Raw genomic sequence first — 27479 nt, forward strand, 5'->3', positions numbered from 1 at the left:
GCTAGTACTCGTTACCTTCATTTATTGGGTTGATTAGGTTTAGGAATGAGGAGTGAGATTGATTAGGGATAGGGTAAGAATATCAGGATAAGCCAATCAGAGGCAGAGTAGGGCGGGTCATAACTTCACCATCCTAGGAAAAAAAAAATCTCCTCCGGTAGGTGGGAGGATTGCTCCACTTCACCAAGCCGAGCCAAAACCGCCAGGCGATGGAGATAGTTCAACAGAGCACAGCTTCAACGACGCAGGCTGCATACAGCTGGGAAACTGAAGAAGAGTTGTTAAAACTACTACGTCTTACAACAAATTTGCAATAATTTGGCGTAAATCACCACACCGTACAGTAGAAATGCCCAGAATTGAGTAATAGGGAGATAGCATCGAGGTGTCATGGACGTTCATGGCTGTGCACCTCGAGGTTCATCAGCACACAGCTGTGTTTGCAACCAACTCTTCTTTGCCGAGACTCTTTGGTCAGAATGATTTCCAGGTCCTATTGAAAAAGTGATAGTCCATCTGTTTTGTTCTGGGTTCAGGTCAGGAATTACTGTGAAAAAAATAGTTTTATATATTTAGGTTAAAATCAAACAAATGACATAAAAACGCACAAAATGTTGAGAGAGGAAAGACCCAAAAGGTTTTATGAAATACCTCTACCTAAAACAAGTTATTCATTATTTATTTTCATGTTTTGTTATAGTGTAAGTTACTATTCTCAAAAAAAGAAAGATATGGCAGTGACATAGGCAGCACTGCAGCAGGTTAGACCTTCAGCTGCTGTTATATAACAGTTAAGAAAGGCTATATGTTGTCTGTGACATGTGACAATGCTTATTTAATCAGTAAAATCATATACTTATTTTTCACCTAATGTTTTTGCATTTTTCCGTTCTATTTTTCATCTTTATGAATACTAAATTTTATAAAGTAGAGAGAGTGTGCTGTGTTTTGGGTTCTGCATTCAGTCAGTTTTCAAATATTGAAGTAAAGATGGAGGTGCAGAGATAAGGGTGACAGCACAGCTGAAGGAGCTTATGCAGTCACAGCACACAGATGGTTTCCCTGGCAGCCTCGTGAGTGCAGATTTTCTTAAAGCTTCTGGTGCTTGGGAACAGCAGATATCCCTGGTCTGCTCCAGGTCAGTTAATTTGGAATTTGGCTCCTATGCCTCCATTTACAGACACATTACTTTGGCACATAGCGCACAGTGCAAATGATGGGTTGGTAGTGGTACAATGTGTGGTGCAGAGCTGCGCTCCTGAAGCTGGTGGATGTTCACTGGCCTTCCTAAGCACACACAATAGTGATGTATTGTCTTCACATAAGCAATCAGTTCATGGCTTGGACTGCTGCTGGTCTCTCCAGTAATCAATGCAGAGGGACAGTAGACATACAGAACATGGTGTCTCTATTTTGCCAGTTCTGCCAAACTTTTAATTTACCTACTCAACAAAATCACATCATGAATGTGGTGCCCATGTCTACCAGAGTTCATTTTACATCAGCTGCCTCTGAGATATATTAACTCCAGGAATGAACAAACAGTCCAAAGTCCATCATCTCCAAATGTTGAAAAAAAACAAAACAACACTTTTTAACTCAAGAAAAAATCATGCAGTAACAAATCAGGAACACTCACAGTTTTCTCATCTAATCTCGTTTATCAAGTGACACTGTAGTACACGGTGCACAAACAACATGACAGGAAAGAAGACACAGTGACATTTGTAGTAAACGCCCTGGATTTGAACACAAGATGGCATGTGATACAGCCTCATGACCAGCCTGTGGATGTTTGATTCAGTAACACCATAAAACAACCTCCATGTAACACACTTGTCCAAATATTAACCAAACAACCAAACAAAAGGGCACAGATTGAATCCAACATACAACAATAAAATGAAAATAACTTATTCCTATTCCTCGGTGTAATGAAATCTTACAATTTAATGTGCAATTTAATCAACCATAGATTTTCCTGGTGGCCATCCCTCATATCCTTTTGCATGTGTGCCTTTCCACTTGAACAATAGTTGTGGTCAAGCAAAATCAGCTGACTGAAGATTAATAAACATTACACACACTCTGTGGCTGTGTAATGTTCGACCAGGACGAGAGACAGGATGTTTTCCTGCAACTGAAAATGGCAATACTGTATTGATCATCTTATAATAGGCTACTTCCTTTCCCTGTATCCCTTAAGGATCCTCTTTCATATGTTCTTCCTGACCCATCTACATTGGCTTGGTGGAATAAACATTAACAGGCCACTGGGACTCTGTCAACAGCCCTAGGAAATTATAAAAAATGATAAAGATCATCATCATGCAAGCCAATGAAAGGTCATTCATTTCTGCAGCTACTTCAGTGTTTTGGATTTCCAATACAGTGCTCTCAAAGAAAACTGTAGTGCTCTGGCTTAAGAGGACAGGCTAATATGACTCTGGGTCACTGTCACTTTATGTAGAAGATTTTGTCACTCCACATTAAGCATCTGCCTTAATTGTTTTAATCAATTTTACAGCCCTTGCATAAGAAAGGCCCATAATTAAGAATGGCACACAGGAGAAGAAGCAGAATTTAAATAAATAGTTCAAGATTTTCGGAAAAATCCTTATTCCTTTTTTTGCTGACAGCTGAAAGAGAAGATTGCTACCACTCTTATATTTGTCCATTAAATATGAAGCTACAGCCAGGAGATGGTTTGCTTAGCTTAGCATAAAGACTGGAGCCAAGAGATAGATAGCTGATACATAAAACCACAACTTGTTATTTTTACTCTTCAGTTTTTGTATGAATTAGAGATAAAACCTGTTAAATAGTGAGCTTTAGTGGTGCTGGTGGGAGGCTTAAGTGTGAGTTTCAGTGAGTCATGGCAGCTCAGCAGAGAACTAGACTTATTGTGATGAAGTGAGCAGTGAGCTGGAAGAGACAATTCTCATGGTGACGAGCAGACGTCATTTGACCAACATGCTATTTATAATAATTTGAGTCCTTCAGACCGGATGTGGGATGAATTTCCTCCTGAGAAATCTGCTGTTTAATCAAGAGGAGTTGTAATGAATTGTTATGGATTTTTTTTTCCTGTGGTGTCCCGATCAGTCAAGCCTGTTACAGTACAAGTTTGCTTTTGAGTTACAGCTAATAAGTATTATGCTGTGATGTATGTTTATGTATGTGCATGCACATGCCTGTGTTCAGCCTGAGGTACCTGGATGTATGGGATACACAAGAATCTAGGTTGGAACATCCATTTTCAATCACTTATTTAATTCACATGAGCTATATTTAAAGAGATCATAAATAAAACAGGGTTCCTTTCATCAATGAATAAATCATGGCCGTTATCCTCTTATATTCATATTCTCTTCTCTCTTTCTCTCCTGCACAGTGTAGTTGACTGCTTCCAGTCTTTATCACGTTGGTTTATCACAGTGGGCTAGATGTATGATTGAATGTGTTTACATGCACAACACCATCCTTGTAGTTTTTTGTTCTACTCTGCTGTTCACTTATTGAGTTTGCTCATGTGAACACTGCTTACAATAACCTGAATAAGTGCTTGACCCCCATTGTTTGCATCCTGAACATGACACGAGATTCAATACTGCTCAGTGTGTTGAGAGAAACTCAGTTTGCCAGACGTAAAAAGGTGCAAATCAGTAAACAGCATGTCAGTGGAAAAAGAAATCCCCCTAAAACTAACTGATGAATTCCATTTCAAGAATTTATATTATGCCCCAAATGCAGTTAGCATTTTTAAAAACTCTTTCTCAAAGTGAGAAACTGAAGAACTAACTGAAGTGTGTAATTTCATTGGGGTGTTTGATGCAACACCCCAATTATCATCTACTGTATAGAACAGCTTGATTTAAAAAAAAACATGAGGGTCCACAAAGTGTCCCAGATGCATTCCTTGCATCTTCCTGGAGAACAGAAACATGACAAAACTTGTTTTTTCCCCCCGTGCTTTCAACTGCATCTCATGGTCTTTGTGATGACCACAGCCACACATGGTATTATTAACCCAATTCACACTCTCCCACCTCATTAGTTTGCTTTCCTACAGTTTCATTTCATTTGCAGTCAGCCACACCCAAACAATTAACACTAAACAGTTTGGTTGATTTGGAATCTATTTATTCACACTTAACCTTACATTGTTTTATATGGAGTGTAAACATTTTAACACTGCAGGGTTACACAGGCACTTTTCTGTTATATTAATCATTTGTTCCTTTGTCTTTTAGTTACCGTGGTTTTTTGGGGGCGTCCTTCCTGGTTTAGCAAAAGGTGTGGCTGAACGTTGAGGGGTCTTAAATGCAAGACCCAGCTGATCAGGACAAACCATGTGCTGCCATGTTATGGGGGGATTTGGGTTTAATTAGTTTTACTTTGTTTAGTTGTAGTAGGTGTCCATATTGTCCTTTGTGTGTTATTTGGTTTGGCCAAGTCTCTGTATATATGTTCTCTTGTGTGTCATTGTGTTAGGTCAGTTTGTTCAGTTCACAGCTTGTTTAGTTGATATTTTAGTTATAGTATAAGCCTAGTTTTGTAATGATTTTTGCATTTTTTGGGTAAATAAAACCCATTTTTTTTATCTACAACTCCTGTTTCCTCATTTCCTCGCTGCTTGGTCCTTAACAGCCTTCATCAATGGCTTGCACTGCAAACTCCATAACTACAAACAAACCCCATCTGCTGATGAAGGCTGTGAGATGCAGTGAATTCTTCTAACGGGTGACAAGCAGCTTTTGGTAATAGACTCAGTGTTGTCTTATTATTGACTGACCAAACTAGACACTATTTCAACTCCATGTTTGAGTTCAGATACAGCTACAGTTGAGTTTGAAAGGAGATCATTCATTTACAATTTAATATATACCTGCAGCTGTAAGCTGTAAGTCTTGTATGTACAGTATAATATACAGTACATTATAAAACATAACCAATAGGCAGCAAAGGAAAGAGTATTTATGACAAACATTACATTATTTTATATATTTTAGATAATAATGTATTTGTTATTAGAGCATTAGTTTGTCTTTTGCCTCTTGAACAGATTTAATGCTTAAGATCCAGTCTGTGTTTGAGAACAGTGGGATTTTCAATGTCAAATCTTGTAGCAGAAGGCAGCGCACAGTAAGACTGTTCAGAGATTGTAGATGCTTCTTGCCTTCAGATCATCTTCCTGCAGTCTCATACAGGTTAAAACTCACCCTTGATGGTCTTCCTGAGAAGACAGGAACAAGTGAGATAATTGGTCTGTAGCAGCACGACAGTATCTCAGGAAGTAAGTGTACCGTACAGAACATGTGCAGATGGTTTCTCTTCTTTTCTGTATGACTGACACAGTATTGCTGGAGAGACACTTATCAAGTGTGGCACTGAGGTATTTACAGTTGTCCAATCTCTAACCAACTGCCTCTTCAGCAAAATGTTTAATTAGATGTGCTTGCTTCCTAACATTTATCAGCAGCTCCTTTTTTTTTTTTAATGATGCAGAGTTGTAAGAAATTATTCCCACACCAATGCACCCACTCCCTTAAGCGCCTTCCCCTGTTTGAAAGTCTGACAACAGCTGAGTCATCGCTGCACTTGAAACAGTAATTAGAGATCTCACATTGTCAAGAAAAAGCAAGATAATAGTGCGTGCACGTTCAAGAGGGAGAAATGTGTTCGTTTTAATCGGGGACACAACACACCTGTGGGTTGGAGTCTTTCTCAGAAAGCAGCTGCAGGTGTTTGTGATGACAGGCTGAGGGAAGGATACAGGTGTGCACGCTGGAATGATGTTTTGAATATTGTTGTGTGCAGGTTTATGGATGCTCCACCTAAATGGGTTTGCAGTTCAGAGCAATTGTTAAATTAGACTATATAACTTGTAATAACACATTCTTCCTCTTACAAATGTAAAGTTTAATTCATAAATGAAAACACACTGTTGTTCATTTAAGTCGACTGGGGTTTTGCTGCTTTAGACGCGCGTAAAGATCCCCTCCTTACATGTTGTTTGCAATAATATGTCTAATATTGTTTTTCCAGGATGAACTTCCAAACTAGTTGTGATGTCACAAATTCTGCACATAGGTTCATGCCTTAAACTCAGATTTTTGATGAGCACAGAAATTTTTCCTCTTCAGCATATGAATGTAAAAAAACAGCCTTCTAGTGTCAAACTCTACATATACAGTACATCATTGTGCACAGTGAAGCTCCTTCATCCTATTTAAGTAACAATAACCTTAGACAGATGGTGTAAATCGCATTATTCAGCCAATTTGCTCATTTTATGACTCTTCCCTTCTCATGCTACTGTCACATTATGTTTTAGCAATATTCTGTAATTGTCTCTTAACTTAAGTAATAAAACTTTGCTCCATTAAATACACTAATGGTGTTTTGCTGTTAAAGCCTCACTTGGTTTGGTATGACCACCAGTAGCTTTCAGTTGACAATGTTAGCTATTGTTAGGCAAATTTATGAAGATTTTCTGAGTTTATGACTCTCCTCTATTTGTGCTACAGTTAAACTATATTTTAGCATTTCCTTGCAATTGTCACTTGTGGCCACTGTGTTCGGCATTCTCACTATAAACAACGTATTACATACGATTTCTTATCTGCTAAATTAATTTAGCATTTCCAGTGATATGCAGTGTGCAGCTGCATGTCATATAAAAATTTGAATGCTTCTGATTAATTGATGTGGGTTTCCACCACCTCCACAGTGAGATGGGAGCTTGTGTGCTTGCTGTATTATTCAGATGGCTTTAAAAGCATGCCAACTCAATTACAGGGGTTTTACTAGAAATATCATGTCCTGTCCCACAACCTCAAGTGTAACATGTCAACTCAGGAGCAGGAACCACCAACCCTGGATTCAATTGGAAAAGGCAGCCAAATTTTTGGTTGTCAGTTTAGATCATTGTTAAAGGTTTGCAGTTATATTTTATTGCTGGCTTTATGTAAAGGCTCTGCATCATGTTTCTAATGCCATTCAAAGTTTCTGAGACACACCAGGGCTTTGCTTTTGGGTTATGTCACATTAGATTATATCCCTTTTAGATGCCCTGTGATTTACTTAAGGTTTGTTTCTAAGTATTTCCATATTTGATCTTAAAGTTATTTTAAACAATTCTCCATATATGGGCTTGTGGATGTTTAGATTGGACTGGAACAGGCTTTGTCTTGCGGAACAGTTCAGGTTCGCTTCAGCAACTCAAAGGCAGCCAAGAAGTGTTTTGTTACTCTGCCTCATTTCATTCACGCAAATAGAAAACACAGTCAATGCCTCGCAGTGCTGAATCAGCGATATCCCTCTGCTTGTTTCTTCTGTCATTTTCAGTATGCAACCGGGAGAAAGACATCGTGCTGCAAATGAAGCTGTCTGAGTCAGTGCTGCAGCGGAACAGCCATTATTTGTGTCATCTTTCAGATTCCAATGCACACTGAGCAATAAATCAGCAGGGAAAGCATTACAAGTTGGGGTGTTAAGTTACTCACCACTGACAACCAACATCCGCTGAGTCCAGTTTTAGTATCTCTCTACGCTAACTTTACTTTAGCTTTAAGTACACCATCTTGCTTACATCGTCAATCCTTTTTATGTGGATGCTAGTGTGTTAAAGGCAAGGGAGCAGTTTAAAGCTGGGAGGCCCTGATAACATAGTAAAGTTGGCATGCAGAAGGTCAGTTGAACAGAAATAATGTAAGAAATGTGAATTCGAGAGAATGACAGCACTGCATGGCTATGGAGCAGAAAATATTCAGACTGTGAGGCAAAAAGAAGTCTCTACATCGATACGTTTCTGTCAAGGAGGTAAACCTTTTCATCAAGATGTAACCACCACAGGCAGTTTAACAAAATCATGTTCATACAACATCAAAAATGATTTTATCTTAAGACATTTTATTAATATTTTCAATTGACAGTATCAGCCAAAAACAAACATTGAAAATGAAATCATATTATGGCAATGGTATAGAAGAGTTTCAATGGAACATGAGGGCTTCGGGACGAATAGAGAGGGGGGAAATCAATATCAGATCCATCAGAGATTATAAATTAGATCACTTCAAACACAGCTGTTTGCAGTTTTGTTTGACTATATATTTTTTCTAATGCAAAGTTGAAAGAGCGAGGGAATGAAGGGGGCTGTGGGTGGGGGGGTCAAGGTTCAGGGATTATCAGCAGGTCAAAGGGTCATTTCTGTGGAATACAGGATCTGGCCTTTTGTTCGGGAGTTGCAAGACAGGCACAGCATGAACAGCAGGGATGAGGATGAGGTCAGAAAGGACACGGGGGAAGAGTTGACAGGATGGTCTGAGGATGAAAAGCTAGAGGTTTCAGACAGGTCATAGTTGAGGTTGAGAGTTCAGGTTGCAGAAAATTTTGTGCTGACAGTGCACTTATCTGAAGTTGTAACTTTAGGGCGGGCGATGGAGGAATGATGGGGAGGGAGGAGGGAGGGAGGGAGAGAGAGAGAGAGAGAGAGAAGGAGGGTGTCCGGCACATGCACCTGGTATATGTTGCCAGGCAGCTGGAAGTGGGTGTGGTCTCAGGAGAGCGGGGCAGGGCAGGGAGAGAGAATTATGATATGCAACAAGAGAGGGGGGAAAAGTCACACAATTGGCTCCCTGCAGAGGACGATTTCCAGCTCGCCACGGTAGAGCTTCCCTCCGTCAGACAGGCTCATGATGCTCTGCTTGTAGCCCGTCAGGTTCTTCAAGTCCACCTCCTGAACAAGAGAAAGGGAGGTATGACAGAGTCAGTAAAGCATGAATCAAGTAGAATACTTTATTTGGATCCAAACCTAGTCTGAGCAAGCTAAATTCAGCCTGAAGTGTCTTATATTGTCAGATTGTTCTCTGTGAGTTATGTAGGATGTTGGTTTTACAGTTATTTGGGTGAAGAGAGCATGGCGTAGGGAAAGTGAACAAGATCTAGGTTTTTAACTAGAAAAGCTCATTTAATTGATAGGAAGTTTAAGACTGATGGCCAATTTACACTTCATAGTTACTGTTGCTATGTTCTCTACAATGCTAACAATGACAGGTTTACCACACAAATTTCTTCAGTCAGTCAAACTTTGCTTGTATAGCACCTTTCATACAGGTTAGTGCCTCACAGATGACTGACAAGCCCATAATAAGACAGAACAAGTGTAGGCCATAAAACCAAAGAAAAAACTATTTGAGACTAATGCACATGAGAAATAAAAATGTAATAAAATAAAATATATTAAAAAGCTATACTACTAGTAATAATAATAGAAAAGAGTGAAATAAAAATGAGATTAAAAAAATGGATAAAATAGATTAAAAAGACAACAAAACGAAGACAAATAAAATTGATAAGAACAATAAAAAATATGGTTATTTTTGAAACAAAGAGCCCTTGATTTCAGACAGAGGTGGACAAAAGCAGACATGTCATTTTTAGCCAACAGCCATCGATTTTTCCATCAGAACTGAGCATCATTAGCAGATATTATCAGCTTTAGTGAGCTAGCTAATTCATGCTAACTCTGTGAGCTGTCTGAAACATCTTCGTTCTGCTGTTGTTTCCAGTTGTTTTAAAATAAGAACTATGTAAAAGATGCCGACATACATGCTACTTTATAATGCTAAAAGAGGCTGAAGCAACATGTACTAAGCAAAATGTCAGCCTCCTCACTAGTTAATGATCCATGTAGCTGTAGAAGACGTGCTAAATAAGCAACCTTGCTCTTGTATTGCAGTGTAGAGTTTGTTAGCCCTGGTAATATAGTACAGTATTTCAAATAAAAATGTAACTAAAGTGTTATTTTTGCTCTGACATTTGTACGTATCTTTTAAAAGATAATCTTTAAATAATCTTTTATCACCACAGTGGAAATAAATGGACTTTAATGAGTCCATTGTGACATCGCAGTAGTTGTGTAATTCACTGCTTTCACAATGTCATGTAAACCTATTTAACTAAACATGAGATCAACACATTTGAAATTTGAGATGCTGTTAAATGTAAATTTTCTTTGCCAATCAGAAATCTATATTTTACTGAGTTCAGTCTCAGTTAATAACCAGCCTCTTGTCCTGCATTACTTTTCAAGCTTCAAGTCCTGACAACAAGACAGATGACTTTGGCAACTTTTAGTAAAGGTTTGGACTAATATACACCCTGAATAGTAAACAGTTTTATTATTTGCTGGTCATTTGTATCAATAAAGTTTTCAATCTGAGCTCTTGCAGTGCCGAAATCTGTCAAAATTACTCATCAACTTGTTAACTCAGCATGTTTAGTACAAAATCTGTGATACAATCATACCATTTAGTAATAGAGAGCTGTGTTTAAAATACTGTTTTTATAGGTACGTTTCTGTTACCTGATACATAGTGGGCGTATACAGTTTGCACAGGGCGTAAACAACTGAGAGGAGCAGAAATAATCAGAGAGAGTCACGAGCCTGACAGATACCAGACACCTTTATCAAAGTACTCATCTCACCTTCTTGTTTGTCTGGTAAAGATCTCGTAGCAGAGCATCCAGCTCCTGCTCATCAATGTAGCCATTGCCATCCTAAAAAAGAAAACACACAATATGTGTTATTTTGATGTCCAAACATACAGATAATTGGAATGATCTGGAGATAGCAAGCACACTTTGAAAGATAAATGCAACCATTTAAGAACAGCTAAACAATACGCACCTTCTTTAATACACTTGTTTTTTCTCCCTCTAGTCTATTCTTTGTTTGGATTCTGAGCTTCCTGATTTTTGTGCACGGCTCTGCTGCTCAACTTCATTCAATACTTTATGGCAGCCATCATGAATGCACCAGCCAAACAGCCATTCATGACTAATGATTTAAAAAAAGACTTTCCATTCACAACTCTGTAAAGCGAGTTAGCTATAAAGTCAATATGGAGTCACTTTGCTAATTAATGAGTTGTGTTTCACAGTCGCATTGAGTTTGGGGCCAGAAAATAAGTCCAAATTGTTGGAAATTTTCCCTTGGCAACTGGCACAAAACTGTTCTGTTCATCTAGGCTCAGTCTCAAGATGACTTCAGAGCTGAGTGGCTTTGCCAGTCTTATTTTTTTAACTTTGGGAGATGCTCTTTGATGTTTACAAAGCTAGATTGAAGTGTCCCAGATCTTGGGAATAAAGTGTGAATTCTATTTATTTTCCCTTTAAGGATGAAAGACCCGGGACTCTGCAGAGTTATGGGAAAACGGAGCAACATCAGGTATCAGCCAGTCTGTCTTAATTGCGTGCCATCTTGCACTTCAGACATTTTCAAGGCTTTGCACAGTTTGGTGCTCTGGCACTGTGAGCCATGTTAGTGTTCAGCTGACCGGACACACTTTGCCCTACCCACAGTCTCTCAGCACCAGTGACAGCAGCTGCCTGTGTTTCAGCTGCAGGGGCTGAGCTCATAACAAAATGATGAAACTAATTACACACATAAATGCTAGTGCTCCATACTCAGAGAGTGTCTACACGAATGGACTGCAGGGGCTCATCCATCATTGAACATTCAACCCTGTCCCCTGCAAGTGAGCTAGAACGGGCGCTAGCCTTCAGTTCAACCAGAGACATGAACATGCACGCAAAGCCCCCAATGCTCTGAAGGACTCCTCTTGCTCTCCAACTTTAATGCCAAGGTTGAAAACTTTAAGATTTATTAAGGTTTAAGAGTTATTATTGATCTTGAAAACAGTTTGACAGACACTTCTTAGCACAAGGTCAGTTTAGTGGAACTTTTCTAGATCTTTCAGGGAGATCTCATAGCCGTCATCAGCAGATTGAATCGGGTTGTGGCTGAAGGCACAAAAAAATTCAAGTAAAAATAGGAGTTGAAAACAGTTAAGTAGGGTTTTGCAGTCATGGAGCTATATCGTCAAAGAGTTTTAGTGCTAGAGCTAGAAACAAAATATTCAAAAACCAATTCTTAAGATTTTTATTGTTTTTATTTTAATATAACAGTTGGTGATCAGCAGGTGCAAAAATCTTACTTGCATTTCTAAAACAAACTCTCGCCATCTACTGGAATCTCAAGACACTGCCAAATGTCTCCTTCCAACAGACCAAACACTGATGTTATGTCTCAATTCAATCACAAATTTTCTACAACATTCCTCCTGTAATAATCTCAATTACACTGGGACTTACTATGGAACCACTGCAGCCAATTTCAAATTTTAAAACTTTACAAATACAGAGAAAGCATGTTTTCCCACTCCAAAATCAAGCAATTATAGCATGAATGTTGGCTTTTAGTGTAATATATTTTGTCATTTTTTCACTGAGTACTACATACATTAAAGATGTTTAGGATTATAGTACTGTATGCATTTGAGACACACAATGAGTGTTTGGGATACTCCAGGAGAAGGAGTTTTCAGCCTGCTCACAGAGTTAATAGCATTAATTAGCTAGCTCGCTAAAGCTGATAATATCTGCTAGTGAGGGTTTGGGTCCCTACCTAAGAACAACATATAGAAGAGGAAGCAAGCACATGACAGCCAAGCTAACTATAGCAATGGTGCTGTGCCACATTAAGCTGAGTTGTTTATTTCCTCAAAAATGGAGTCAGCGTTCTTATAGCTATCTCGATTATGGCATGGCCCCTCAGGCTCACAAAAACTCACAAGATATCATAAACAAGAAAAATGATTTAGCAGATGTACAGCTTGCTGCTCCCACCCCTGTTACTCTGCTGTGTTCCCGTATGTCTTGTATCCCTGTAGTCCCTCCCCACCAATCTATTGCTAATGTGGAAAATGTGGCCATTAACCGAACCACTGCTCAACCACCCTGAGCTGTTTACAAAGGGACAGGTGTGCTGAGCCCAACTCATTTCCCTAGGCAGTCGGGAGCACCTACTGCAGGTACAAAACAAGGATTTTGCATATTCATGATTTTGACGACAGGGAAACTCCAAAACAAACAGCACTGAGCCTTCCAGACAACTTGACTTACCCTGCTGCAATTCTGTTCTTATTTTACTGTGTAAATATACATTTTATTTTAAGTCTTCTCACTGCTTTTGTATACTATTCTTGAGATACAGCATGCTGTTCATAATGCTGACACAAGCCCATCAAGCTAGCTTCTGTACCACTAGCCTATTACTTAAATAAACTTGTATCCACTAACATCCTGTATAAGCACCTTGTTATTTTAACCAAGATATAACAATTTAATTAGCATTCAGCAGCCACAGCTCCCATGATGTTTTGTTATCATGGGAGCTGTGGCTGTGGGGGCTGTAAGTGTTGCCAACAAAATCAGCTAACTGTTTATGATAAAATACGATGAGGTGTTTGAAATATATGTATAGAAAACCCCAGCTTTTTCAGGGATAGAGATGAAACTGTCTATTCCAAACACTGAAAACTGAAAGCTAGTGGAACGCAAGCTAACCCAGAATGGGGGCCAGACTTCAGCTGTGTGTTGAATAAAATGTCACCCACCTTGTCATAGTATGTGAAGATGGCATTGAACTGCTCACTGGTCAACTTGACACCCTATAAAAACAAGATTTGACTTTCACTGCTCACAAATAATCAAACATAATTTTATAATAAGTGACTGTTTTAAAGTAAGACCATGGCTACACATTATTAAATATCTCAGAGCCATTAATTGCGTATCCATGTTTGCTCCTTACCTGGAATTTGAGTAAGAAATTCTCTTGAACAGGGAGAAGCCTATGAGAGAGGAGGACTTCATTAGCAGATACAATAGTTGTTAAATTATTCAAATCCGTTGACGGTGAATGAACATCAGCAGGCAATGTGCTTCAACATTTACACACTGAATAGAAGCAAGTAAAATTGCACATCACCTTGCCATCTCTGACAGGCCCAACTTCCCATCTCCATTCAGATCAAACATCCTGAGCTACAAAGTGGAAGCAGAACAGAGAGAGGAAGGAACAGAGGAAAGACAAACTTCTTTTAAATATATATGTATGCTGTTAAGATTAAGGTAATTGTGGACCCATGAATTTCATTGACTGAGGAATAGAATGGACAGTCAAAGTTTCTAACTTTTATTATACATCCACAACTTTTTTTTCATAGTTCTAGATGTTTAACAGTGAAGGGACTGTCCATAATACTTGCTTCAGCCATTTCAGACAATGCAGTAGATGGTGGATTTTTACAGAATCATATCCTAAAGATTTCCCACTTTTTAGTGGAGAGTTACATTAGGAGGAATTAATAGAAAAGAGATTTGCTCACAATGTTATATTTCCCTCAAAGAAAGGCAAAAAATTACCTTCTAATAATTGTAAACAATGTAATTGCAAGAACATTTGGTATACAACCATGAATGTTTAACATGGAATTCTCTATTGACATGTCTTACGAAAGAAATGTATTAGTTATTGACAGAATACACTTACTGAGGTATTATGCCATAGTTAGTCAGACAGGATTGGAAGCATTATGCTTGTTGTTATTGTTGGATTTATTATATATTATTCCATCTTTAACTTTGGCCATGCTAACTAATAATTGTTATCCATATACAGTCTAACCTTGCCCGTTGTCCTGTAAGTTATGTGTTTCATATTTGTGTAAATTTGATAGATCTCCTATATAAAACTGCCCATCTTAACTACATTCAATTAACGTTACTCGTTTATTCAAATTTTTGCAAGAGGAAAATGTTCAACCAGCAACGCCTGACTTATATTGGTGCCTTTATTACATGTATGTTATCATCTAATGGGGAGTCTTATACAAATCTCTAAAAAGTTGCTGTATTCCTTCAATTACAGCTCTTACCATCTGCGGTTCTAAAATGTGCAATAAATCTGTGAAGAAAAATAATGACCATCTATGAACGTTCAGGAAACTGCTTCAGTAAATCAGGTCAGGTCAGCTCTGGGGCTTCCAAGAAGAAGCAGATGTTAGCACATCTGGCCTGTAAACACACAACCTGCAGGACATGACGGGTTGCGACCACTCAGCCGCACAGCGCTGCTGCCACCAACACGATATAGCCTCTGCAGTCCTCCATGCCAGATAGACACTAGACCTCTCTTAATCTTACCTCAGATTTGACTTTTTATTAAAACAAACATGTGTGTATCTTGAATATAAAAAACAAACATTTGCAACAGTGTCCTCAGAATGTGGATAAAATGAAATTTAAACTGACCTATTTAATGTTCCTGATACTAAGTGTAGCCCTAAAGAATACTGTAGCAGTAACTTTAAATAAATGCAAACTGTACAATTACACTGTGTGTGTAGAAGATATGTGGAGTTGTCTAGTGTGTGTGTGAGAGAGTCTTACTATGGTCTGTGTGTACTCCTGAAGCTTCTGGTCATCGTAATGTCTGTTAGCCTTCTCCAGCAGGTCTGACAGAAAGCCCTGAGAACACAGACACACATCGATAAAATAAAGAGAAGTGGTTCTGTTTGATTCCAGATTGCTTGATGTGTAGAAAAATGCAAAATTCCCATGGGGAAAATAAAATAAAAATAAAAATATATATATATATATATGTATATATACATAGCAGTAAGTATGAGTTGTTTTATCAAATTATCTTTCAAATCATCCCATTCACAAAGGGATAAAATGAATGAATCATTCAAGAAAAGAATAAATGAGAGACTGAAAGAATAAAGATCAAAGAAAGACAAAATAGTGAAGAAGGAAGGACTGAAGGATGTGGGGAAGGAAAGAAGATTGGAGAGACAGAAAGAATGATGATATTAATAATATTTTATGAGTTTATCTTGTGTTTTGTGTTGAAATTCTAATTTGCTAAGTAAAGAGTAACCATAACTATCAGGTAGAGTAAATGTAATGCAGTAAAAGTATAAAGCCTCTGAAAATACTCAATTATCTCAAATCTATTCTTGCATTACCTGTACAGTACTCGAGTCCGTGAACATATGGATATTTTCTACGTTGGCCCACAGTCATGTGGTGTGACACATGTCTGATGCCTGCGATCTCATCTGCTTTTTTTCCCAAGCTTTCAAAAACCCACACCTGAGTAACTCATCCGCACCTGGTCAGCTGGAACAAATGTGATCCCATAACAACCCAAGCAGCATAATCACCGACCCCATTAACGCACAACTCCCAGGTGTTGAGCACTTTCCTTTATATAATTTTACACAACGTTTCCAAAAGGTGCTCAAGAGAAAAACATATGTGCAGTCTGTCAATCTTTTTTTGCGTCTGAATCCTCGCCAGAAAGAGACACTCATGGTCACTGGGGAATTTCCTATGGAGCAGCCACTTAACTCTCCTCTGTCAAAGCGTCTGCCTGGCTTTACTCGCACATATGCTCACATGTATTCAAATGGGAAAAGCACTGAAAGTTCTCAGTATCATTTTGAAATGTTGATTATTTGTCTCTATCTAATATATCACTTGATGGCCCCAAAGGTCCCAGCTCGCGCCAGATTCAGTGTATGAGTTTATTATATTTTCTTGCAGTTTCTATGACTTCAGATATGAAAATAAACATTTTTTTAAAGATTACATGATCCTTAAAGGAATAATTTGACATTTCTGGATATATACCTTTTCACTCTCTTGCCAAGAGTTAGATGAGAAGATTGATACCACTCTCATGGCTGTCTGCTAAATATGAAGCTGGAGCCAGCAGCCAGTTAGCTTAGCATAAAGACCGGGACCAGGTGGAAACAGCTAGCTCGGCCTTGTTCCAAAGGTTAAAAAAGTACGCCTGCCAGCATCTATAAAGCTCAATAATATCTTGTTTGTCAAGTCCATTCAAAAACCAAAGTGAAAAATTGTGGTTTTACAAGAGGGTTTATGCCTGAACTATTTCTTGACATTACTGTGAGGTTGACAGGCAACCAGCTGGCCTGTAGGCGTATTTTTTATCTTTGGACAATGGCAGGCTGTTTCCCTTTGCTTCCAGTCTTTATGCTACACTAAGCTAATCATCTGCTGTATGTCTAGCAACATTTCGCATAAAGACATGAGAGTGGTTTCAATCTTCAAATCTTACTCTTGGCAAGAAAGCAAATAAGCGTATTTCCCAAAATGTCAAACTATATCTTTAAAGATCCCCTTCAGATATGTTTGAAGACATATAAAAATACTCTGCTTTCAATAATAATTTGTGCCTGATATGTTTTTTTTCACAACAAAGTTCAATGACCTTGTTAAAAATTCTCAAAATGACATCTCCTTCTCCTTCATTGAAAATAATATATGTTCCAGCTGCATACTGGACCATGACTGGCTCCCAGGCTAGTTGTGATGTAACAAAATAATCTTATATATCCTTGCGTTAAATTGAGACATAAGATGAAGCCCTTTCCTTCAGCAGATGAATGTGAAAACAGTCTACTGTCAGACTCTGCACAGTGAAGATCAAAACACATTTTTGAGCAGAGGGGAACTTTAAGCACAGAGATAACACAAAAAAAAAAATGTAGATGATTGTTTTTGTCTCTTTCTCTACTTTCTTTTTATTGGTGCAAACGACTGTGAGTTGACATAAACAGAAAAGAATCCATACAAGTCAAGACATAGTGTGTACACTTAATATGTCGATGAAACATGAAAATTAAAAATATGGGAATTACATAGATGGTAACACAACAACACAAACATAAACATGTAGATGATTACAGGAAAAGAAAGGGAATATGCTTTATGTTGCAATCTGAATGATCTACTGTCTGATCATTACAGTTTGGGGTGGGTGTTCTGTGTGTGAGCATTTGAATGTGTATGGCAGGGGGAGGAAAAAAAGAGATAACAAACAAAATAAGAACAAGCATGGCCAAGTAATCAGATGAATAAATAAGCTGCATTTGTAATATTTGTTTGACTTTAATGTATCAATGGGAGTCAAATTGACATACCTTCAATTCATTTGCCTCAATGTAGCCACTGCGGTCTGTATCATATCGCCGCCATGCCTGCAAGAAATCAACGAAACGAACAGAAGAAACAGTGGACTAAAAGCATTTTCTCAGCACAGATACACAAAGCACAAAGACACTCTCCTCTATTTCTCCCCCCTACATAAATCCTCTCTGATCGAACCACAGATTACTGTTTAACTGCGCTAAGAGTTGATTTTCTCTGGTGCAGAGCAGAAATCGTTGCAGAGGGGATGACCACAAAAGCCTGGACCATCACTGTAATCACACAGTTTCTAATATGATCCCGTTCGCCCACATACTGAGCAGAGGGCAACGAGAGACATGAGGAAGGGAGAGAAAGTCATTTTAATGAATGTTTTAATCTAGCAGCTGTCCCTGTCCAAAGAAGGGCTCCTTATCAAAGATGGATGGCCTTCCGTCCTTCTCCCTCTCCCCTCCTCCTCCCCCCTCTGCTCCTCCTCTTCTCCTCTGGGCTCTTGCAGAAAGGAGCTACAGTGGTATTATCCATTATAAATGACTCTGAAAATAGAAGGTTCTGCTTCCTCATTCTAACCCTTTAAAAACCTCTCTGCCCACTTCCTCCTCCCCACACCCTTCAACAAAGACTGATTAATCCTCCTATCTTGTTTTATGCTCTCAAACTCTGGCTCTCAATTTCCCATCGACATTTCATTTACGCCCCCACTGTTCCTGCTTTCTCTCGTTTGCCTTTTGTATCCTTCTCCCTCCACACCTTCTCTTTCATTCATTCTCCTTCTCTCATTTCATTATTTCTACTCAATATGACACAGGAGACAAGGAAGGCCTCTTCCCCACATGTAATTGGTTTCTAATTGGCTCCATTCTTTCAGTGCAGCAGATCTAACATGAAATCTGCCATTTTTCTTATCTTCTAAAGGCATTTTGTGGAATAATTATTTCCTTTTTTCTGGTACCTTTCAGCACACATCTTGCTCTGCTGAAGGCTTTTTGTTACTATCATTCAATATTCATAATTCACAGCAGCACCAAACTTCTTTGTAACATACTTGGAAATGCCCATATATTAATGGTTTCTTAAATGCACGACGTGGCTGAGCAGAAAAGAAATTCTTATCTTCTGTGAGGTTTTGCTAGTAACTAAATATTTTGTCATATATGATTAATTGTGTTTGTGTGTGTAGCTAATGTCCACTTGCTTTTTAGCTAAATTGATGTAGGTGTTCTGATAACCAGCGTTGTCTTGTTGTTGACTTTGTTATAGATGTTATATATAAATGTTAAATATGTCTATATAGACATATACATATATTTTGGTACTTTAGTGGGCTAGTTTACCCTGCAGTGTGTGGTGTCACAGTTCGTAGTTGGTAGAAGACTACTGATCCTCCTCGTCTGCTTCATGTATGCTAGTTGTAGTTGTTTTCTGTTCCTGACTAGTCTCAATAAAGCTGGTTCTAAAGTACAGCTAAGTGCCTGACGTTTTTTGTGTGGTTACTACAGATTATAATATGTGTTATTCAGTATTTAGTATCTCATATAAATGACAATGCTGTCTGACAATGCCACTGGGGGGTGCCAAAGTTTTACATTTTTTTAATTCTACTTTGGTGATTTTAGGTTAAAAGGCTGCATGTAGGCAAATGTGCATGGGGGTCATTCAGAAACTGTGCAGAATCCCCCAGCTCACCTGTGGCAAACTTTTGAGAACAAAGAAGCTGGCTGTCCTCGTGTGGATGCCTCATCCCTCCAATAGTTTGATCTGTGTATATGATATGTAAGTTTCCTTTGGTTTAAAATGCATTTATAGCTGCTTTAGTAGTTTGATTTATTTGCTATACTAATTAGTAGTGGTAAAGTTATTTCTTCATTTCTAGGTTTACATACTAACTGTGAAGTTAAATTACCCTTGTTGGATTAATAATTATTGAAATTAGGAGTTATTATATTTAAATTAATATCCTTTGTTATCCTTTTTCTTCTGCTATCAAATAAACCAGTTTCAGTTATTCCATAATAAAAGATTGGACTGGAACCAGACTATCCTTAGGAGGTATAAGTATTCCTGCAAGCTAAATATTCTTCAGAAATGTCAGGTCTCAGAGTTGGATCAATCAATCAGCTTGTGTGATGCTTGATGAGATTTGTAAGATATTCTGCTAGCCTCTGCACCTACCCATAACACCCTCCTCTGTGCATCTTTGGCGAACTATAATTCCAGCCTGAGTAATTAACACAAATTGCTGTGCCATCATGCTGACTAGCGAGCATAAAACACTGATGCCAATGGTTCCCGTAAAATTAGCTGAATCCTCTCAAGCCACAACGTGTGACTTGCAGACAAGTCTATTATTCAATCCTCCTTTTAACTTCAATGAAGGGATTTACATTAAACCTATCTTTCTCAACTACAGTATGTGTCTTCTCCTTGATCACTTGCCACATATTAGTCACATCTATCCACAATATATCTGTGCTTAGCCAATTCTATAGTCGATGTTCATGATGGACCAGCTGTGGTCACTCGATTTGTAATCCAACTGCTAAATCTCAACAGCAGACACAGGGGCAGCCATGTGCAATGGAGGTCAAGAGTCTGCGGTTTTCATGCCATACTACTCCAGTTTATTTCACTAATTAGTACACCCTCAACCATACAGAGGGAACTAATCCGTGAAATTAGCTGGTAGGTAGGAATGAGAACATGCAGACTGTCAGTCCTCTATGGTTGATTTACTCTGTGCTATAACATATGGTGTGTCTGTCCTGACTAATGGCATTTCTTAGTGAACAAGAGGCTTTCGTGCAAAACATTGAAAACAAAGAGCTGATCAAATTAAACAGTTGTCAAGAGGGGGCAGCAGCTTTGCATTAAAAGAATATATCCACCCATACACACACACACACACACACACACACACACTCAGAAACACACTCTTACCGCCATAAACTCAGCACTGGAGCTGACAAACTGTCTGAAGCAGAGCAGGAAGTTCTCTTCAGTTGGGAGAATCTGGGCCAGCTAGAGAGAGAAATGATAAGGAAACGGGAGTGGTGAGAGCACAAGATGGTGGAGTTGATACACTGGCAGAGAAGAAATGAAGACTGGGGAGCTTTTTGTCTGCAAAACCTCAAATGGCCAACTCAAACATAAATAATAGAGTGCCATAACCTCAGAAACTGGGCTATGCCCATGTTAGAATTATTTTCAAAAATCATGCTTTTGGATGTTCAGACAAATCCCTCACGATGGATTTTCACTCACAGGAACAACTGGACCTGAAACTCATTTGCAGATTTTCCATGCTGGTGGCTGATTATTGATATTGCAGAAGCCCGCTTCCTTGCATCGCTTTCAAATCATGCATAGAAAATGGTAAAATTGAGGGAAGGCAACATCCCAAACTGACACTCCACAGAGATCATAAAGACCGCATTTATGCAATTGATTGGAGTATTGACCAGGCCTCTAAAACCTCTGACTGTATTCCTTTGGCTTCGTGAAGTTTCTTTTTTAAACAACTTTTTCCCACTCTGCATAGAAAACGGAAAATCCAAACCCTCTCTACAGTTATCTTTGAGTCTGAAATGTATGGTAAATGCACATTAAAAAATATCCCAGCCATATAAATGTAGAACACCTACACTGAATGAAGGAAAATATTCACCATAGTCTATGAAATAGTTTTTTTCAATTTGGGGAAATACACTTATTCACTTTCTTATCGAAAGTTAGATGAGAAGATTGATAGGCTCCCACATATCTGTCCATTAAATATGAAGCTGCAGCCAGTTAGCTTAGCTTAGCATACAGACTGGAAGTGGGGAAACTAGCTAGCTTGTTTGTTGAATCTGTACAAAAAGAGGATAAAAATGACAATTTGTTATATGGGGAGTTATGAGCGTGATTGTTTCTTAGCTACTTCCTGGAGTCTCTACTTGTCCAGCACATAACCCTGGTATAACTACAACATGTCATTTCAATTTTGATATAGATCAAACAAATATATAATATATAACATGTTAAATGTTTAAGAGGTGCTGGTTGTTTTTGGTTGGTTTTGTCACCCCTGGACAGAGCTAACATTAGTGTAGTTGTTTTCGGTCTCCCATGCTATGCTAAGCTAACTGGCTGTAGCTTCATATTTAACGGACAGACATGAGAGTGGTATTGATCTAACTCTCTGTAAGAAAGCAAATTTACCAAAATGTTGATCTATTCCTTTAAGGAAAACTGCAGGTATCCAAGCATAATACAAGAAGCACATTTAGTGCCTTACCTCTGACATCTCAATTTTTCCATCTTTGTTCTTGTCAAACTTCTGCATGAAGTCCTTCATCTTTTCTCTGAATATGGGGTTTGAGGGGTCCTAGAAAACATTTTTTTTACTCAGTATAAGTGAAACTTGAACGGACAATATGTGTGTCTGTGTTGAATCTCTAGTCCCTGGACTCACCACCCCTGCTCCTCTCCGGGCCATCTCCAACTCCCTGAAGAAGTTCTCCAGCTCCTTCCCCTCAATGTAGCCATTACCTGGGAGACAGATTGACCGTAACGTCACATTATTGCAACACACCACTCAAAGGGCTCTCTCAGTATTGCTGACATACAAAAATCCCATCAGAACAGATGTGGTCACGGTGTCACAGTGTCAAACAGATCCCAGCATGGCTCACTTTTGCACCAGTATTGATTCAAACATGAGCCTTTTACCAGTAACTCTCTTCCTTCCCCTCTGGCTCAATAGATTAGACTATTGACTGACACAATGCAAACTGATCACTCCTCAAAGACTGTATGTTCACAGGGTTGTACGCAAGGGGAGGCTATATATGGAAAATTGCTTTTTCTAGGATTTCAAAGTTAATGATCCACAGGCAGCTTCTTTTACTCTGCTGAGATCAATACTGCCTTCAGCAGGGGAATTTGGAAAATGGGACGAATCAATATGAATAACAGTGTACTAGTGTAATGCCAAAAATAACATATTGAGACAATTCCAACCTGAATTGCTTTTTTTTAAGAATACTCACAGTAAAAGTGATGATATTTTGTGAAGCAGAACAGAAGCTTCCAGCTATCCTTCAGAAAACATCTTAATCTTGTTTCACTGCATGCTTTCAATCATTTTGTCAGACTAGCTGTCACTTCTGTCAAATGGTGCTTATCTTATTTGAGAATGACGCACCTGAGATGCTGTCCATCATAATTTGTTCTGACACATTTTGCTTGGGAACAATGAAGTTGATAATCTTATTTTATCTTTTATTATCTTGTATCTTGACAAATGAGTGTGCCCGCTTCACCCAGGTAGTATGTGAGCCTCTGCCGATATTCTATCAACAAGCACGCTGAATGGCTGAACAGATGGCTCCAAACGATGTGACTAGCTGCCTCAATAAAACCCTGGAAGGCAGAGCTGCCTCATTATACACTTACAAAGATTATTATGCCATCCACTTCCTCTCCTCTCCCTCTAACTCGCCATCTCTCTCTGTCATCTTCACTCTATCCAACCAACATCTTAGCGGCTTTGTTCTATCCATGGAAATGTTTGTATGTACAGTATGTGCATGTGTGTGTGTGTGGGCACGCATGCGTTCCTTAGTGATGTTATCAAAACTCATGAATACAAGCTTGGCTGTTTCAGTAAGTGGGACAATGAAATGCCTTGCTGCTATCGAGCCTCCCTCCTGTGGGTCTTATTGACATTTAGCACTCTAGAGAGAAATGGTCTGCTTGATAATTAAACAGAGTAAGATGTGATTAACTACAAGGCGAATGGCCTAAAATGACAATAAAAATAGATTTATGAATAGGTTACGCCAAGGTGCTGTCATACGTTCGATTAATGCGGCAATAGATCCATACATCCCATTATGTTTGTGCCTAAGGGAGCATCTGTTTGTGGTTGTGCTGTGCTTATTTAGATGCAGTACTTTCTCTTCCAAGCAGCCTTTAAGCCATAACAATATGCTTACGGTAAACTATGGTTTAACTGGTTTAAATGTTATATGTCCTGCAGCCTAATTACAGTATGCCCACATTGCTCTAAGCTGTCCCTGCCAGCTACCAAATGCAAACTTCCCAGTGAACACATACTCCTCATTTACGCAAACCATCCATGATGTTATATCAGTGTACAGATGTAAAAAAAAAAAAAATCACTGCCAGTGGATATTTTATGGCTGACTTCAATCGACTTCCTGATCATTCAATGTAAATGTCAAATAATGACTTTTATATGTCTTAATGAAAGCACTCCTATTGACTTGCTCTCATATACTTCTGCAGCTTACATTCTGCACAATCCCGTAGTAGCACAACACTGAACACTTGCACCAACCAATAAGATAAAAGGTTCACAAAACCAGTTTTGGCCCATATACACACTCTTTGGAATAATGTGTCTCGAGTCCCAGGAGATGCTGGCTAAGACGCTTTACTCTTCTGGTTCTGATTCTAAAAACTTAACCCCAACACAAGAAAAGTGTCAAAGGTGGGCAGCTGTGCCAACCCAGTGCATATTTAAAGCTTATATAAAGTTACCTTTCAGAGGAGAGTGCAGTCCAGTCGTTTCAAATATTTTGTGTAGAGATCATAGTTTGGCCAATTTAGGAGGTGTGAGATTTTGCTTCATATCCAGAATTTCATATCTAGGTTAATAAAAATAATTGACAGCAAATGCTCTATAATTAGCAAAAAGAACTGGAGTTGCTTCCTTCTTCAGCTTTGAAGCAATGGAATTGAAAGGACCTGACAGAGACAGCAGAGAAAGATGAGAGGGACACAGAACGGAGGAGCTGCGAGAGATGCAATCCAGATGAGATTTGATCCTGGGCCAACAGGGGAATATGTGGTTTCATCATCTCTGGGTGCATCGCCTCCTGTGTATTTTTATCTGCAACTCAGAGATGTTTACTCAACCCGAGCAAACAAATTAGCTTTCCTTTCTTTCTGCAGAGCCAGAAGACACTTCCAGTAATGAGAGCAGAAATCAAACACTGTAGCCAAATCTGTTGATTCACTGGTTGTATTTGATTTGCAAAGTGGCTCGTTGCAAAGCCCAATATGTAAAATACCTTGGTATTAGGACACCTGGAAGTAAGAGGCGGTCGGACTGATGCTCATTAGACATAAGCAAGCTACAGACAGATATGACAACTTTATCTGCACAGTGGCTCATAGGAGCTCAGCTGCCGAGCCCCTCCACCCCACCCAGCTCCTCATTCCACCTTGATTTCCCTGCGGAATATGTTTCAGCATGTATGCGGGCGTCAAAACAGACCACATTAACAATGAACTCCCAAGAGTGTGTGTGTGTGTAAAACAAATAGGTGCAACACAACTCGCCTTGTCTGCAGGTGTATTATGGACATTGCAAGAAAGTTGACTGATTTAAAAACAAGTAAAACTGAAGACTTGGTGTTCAATAACGACTAGTTGCAGCCAGGAATCAAAGTGGTGATTTATATTTCCCGCCTGGTTTATGATTTATGAAAATTTTATTAGTTGAGAGTGTCTAATAACAAGTAACCAGGGGGTTGGTTAACTGTGTCATTTTGATGTTATTTATCCGGCGCACCAAAGGGCACAGCGCTTGTACTCCCTGAAGGATGAAGCCCCTGATGCACTGTAGGCCAATTATAACCTATTCAGCCGTTCAATAGGGGACAATGAAAAAAATAAAACGTTTTAAAGGAAAAGGGTGTTTTTTTTTCTTTCCACTGTGGATACTGAGTCTATCCAGTGTTTTTCGAAAAGGTTTCATCAGCATTCTCATCAGTTCACACAATTCTCTTAATCCACAGTAGAGCCTGCAGACCTTCAAGTGAAAATAAGAAGATCTCCATAATCAGACTTAGGAGGATGTCATGACAGCAGTAGCATGCCATATCACACATACTGTACAGACATATCTGTACAGAGGCAAACAGAGGGTCTACAAGAGAGGACACACATCAAGATTGATAATGGGGAAGACACAGGCTGTGTGTGAATGTGTGTGTGTGTGTGTGTGTGTGTGTGTGTGTGTGTGTATAGAGAGAGAGAGAGAGAGAGAGAGCGAGAGAGGAGAAGGAGGAGGGGGTCGTTGAATAAATTACGACATGGGGCAGTTTTATGTTGACAGATATCGCATCTATAAAACATAAATCAGCGCCTATATGAAGCTAATTCTACTGCATGGAGAGCTTAACCTGACAGGCTGAACTCACTGATGAAACTTAATAAACCTGTTTTTTATTAGAAACGGATATCAATACAAGGAGCATCACTCACATCCAATTACTTACAGTTAACAAACAAAACGATTATGGGTAACCCACAGAAAAAAAGACTAATTGAATGATAAATCGATTTCCTGAAACACATTGAGTCAGACGCTTTCATTATTGAAATATGTCAACGTCAGGATGGACCTCATGAACCATGAGAGGACTTCTGTTGGAGCGCTCTGTGCGCTCATGAAGCTTCACTGATGGTGGAATAACCATTTCATATGCGGTTTATACAGTTTACTCAACATTTGAGGCTGATATCATGTATATACATCTAGGTATATTGTCTGTTTATTATAATAACTTGAGCGTTTCGTGAGAAATAATGGATCTAACTGTGTTTTTAACCAAAAGAAGAAAAAAAACCTGCGCCGTGTCGGGAGTGGTCCGCATCAAAAATTCATTTGAAAAATGTCAAACTTTTTAAAGCTTTCTATAACTTGCAGCTGACATAATTTCATGCTCTTAAATCCACTGTTAAACAATGTTTAAGGTGAAAATGTCCCGTTTGACTACTTAATTATTCTATTAACTAAGTGATTAATAACGAATACCATCATTAATTAAAGAGGAAATTGTCTCTATAGTATTAGCTACAACCGTCACTGTGGGGACTTTATGTCCCTTGGATGCAAAAGTGAGTTAACATATTACATTATAACAATATTTTTCTCTCCCGGAATTTCCTGAATTATCGCTTTACTCCCCCAAAACGACAAATCTCTGTCGTAATATTATTATCTATTATTCTAAACTTGATAACGGTTTTAATTGTATTATTTAAAGGATGCATTTCAGTCTTTTCCCCCATTAATTTCCCTGGATGATTATTATTAATCTCCCTTCAATCGGCTGCATTTTACAGCAGTGATATTAGATTCAGGAATATTTAATGCAACTTTTAGAAAGGAAAAAAAGTGTCCTACCGTCAGTGTCGAAATGTTTCCAAATGTCGAGGAATTGGGATGCGGTGACCTCGGCCAGGTGCAGGTGAGGAGGCTGCTGTGCCTTGTTTGCCATGATGCTCTCGACGGATGCTGCAGGTCAGACGCCAAGAAAAGTCCGCTACTAACTTTTCTGTGTCTCTGTGTCAAACACACCCCACACTGTGGCCCCGGCGCGGCGCCCGCCGCTTTTTAACCCCGGCGCAGGAGCGGCAGCACTGCTGCACCGCCGCTGGGGGCGCACTGCCACCGACAACATCCATCTGAGTCAGCGTCCCTCTGAGCGTGAGGGTGTGTGTGTGTGTGTGTGTGTGTGTGTGTGTGTGTGTGTGTGTGTGTGTGTGTGTGCTTCCCAGCTTGATGTAGTTTTGTGATTGGATGTCTC

General features: G+C 39.0%; 1 protein-coding gene across 1 annotated transcript; it reads right to left on the reverse strand.

Annotated features, from left to right (window-relative positions):
• Positions 1-7894: 7894 nt before the first annotated feature.
• On the reverse strand, positions 7895-27370 carry calb2a (calbindin 2a). Its single transcript, XM_067588811.1, has 11 exons — positions 27077-27370; positions 22328-22404; positions 22151-22240; positions 20812-20892; positions 17868-17924; positions 15304-15381; positions 13841-13896; positions 13664-13703; positions 13467-13520; positions 10495-10566; positions 7895-8743 (listed from the first exon to the last, which is right to left on the reverse strand). The coding sequence occupies exons 1-11, from the start codon at positions 27168-27170 to the stop codon at positions 8627-8629; spliced, it is 816 nt and encodes a 271-aa protein (XP_067444912.1). The 5' UTR covers positions 27171-27370; the 3' UTR covers positions 7895-8626.
• Between the last annotated feature and the right edge of the window lie 109 nt (positions 27371-27479).

Source organism: Thunnus thynnus, chromosome 5, assembly GCF_963924715.1.
Source record: "Thunnus thynnus chromosome 5, fThuThy2.1, whole genome shotgun sequence".
In the NCBI taxonomy this organism is placed as follows: domain Eukaryota; kingdom Metazoa; phylum Chordata; class Actinopteri; order Scombriformes; family Scombridae; genus Thunnus; species Thunnus thynnus.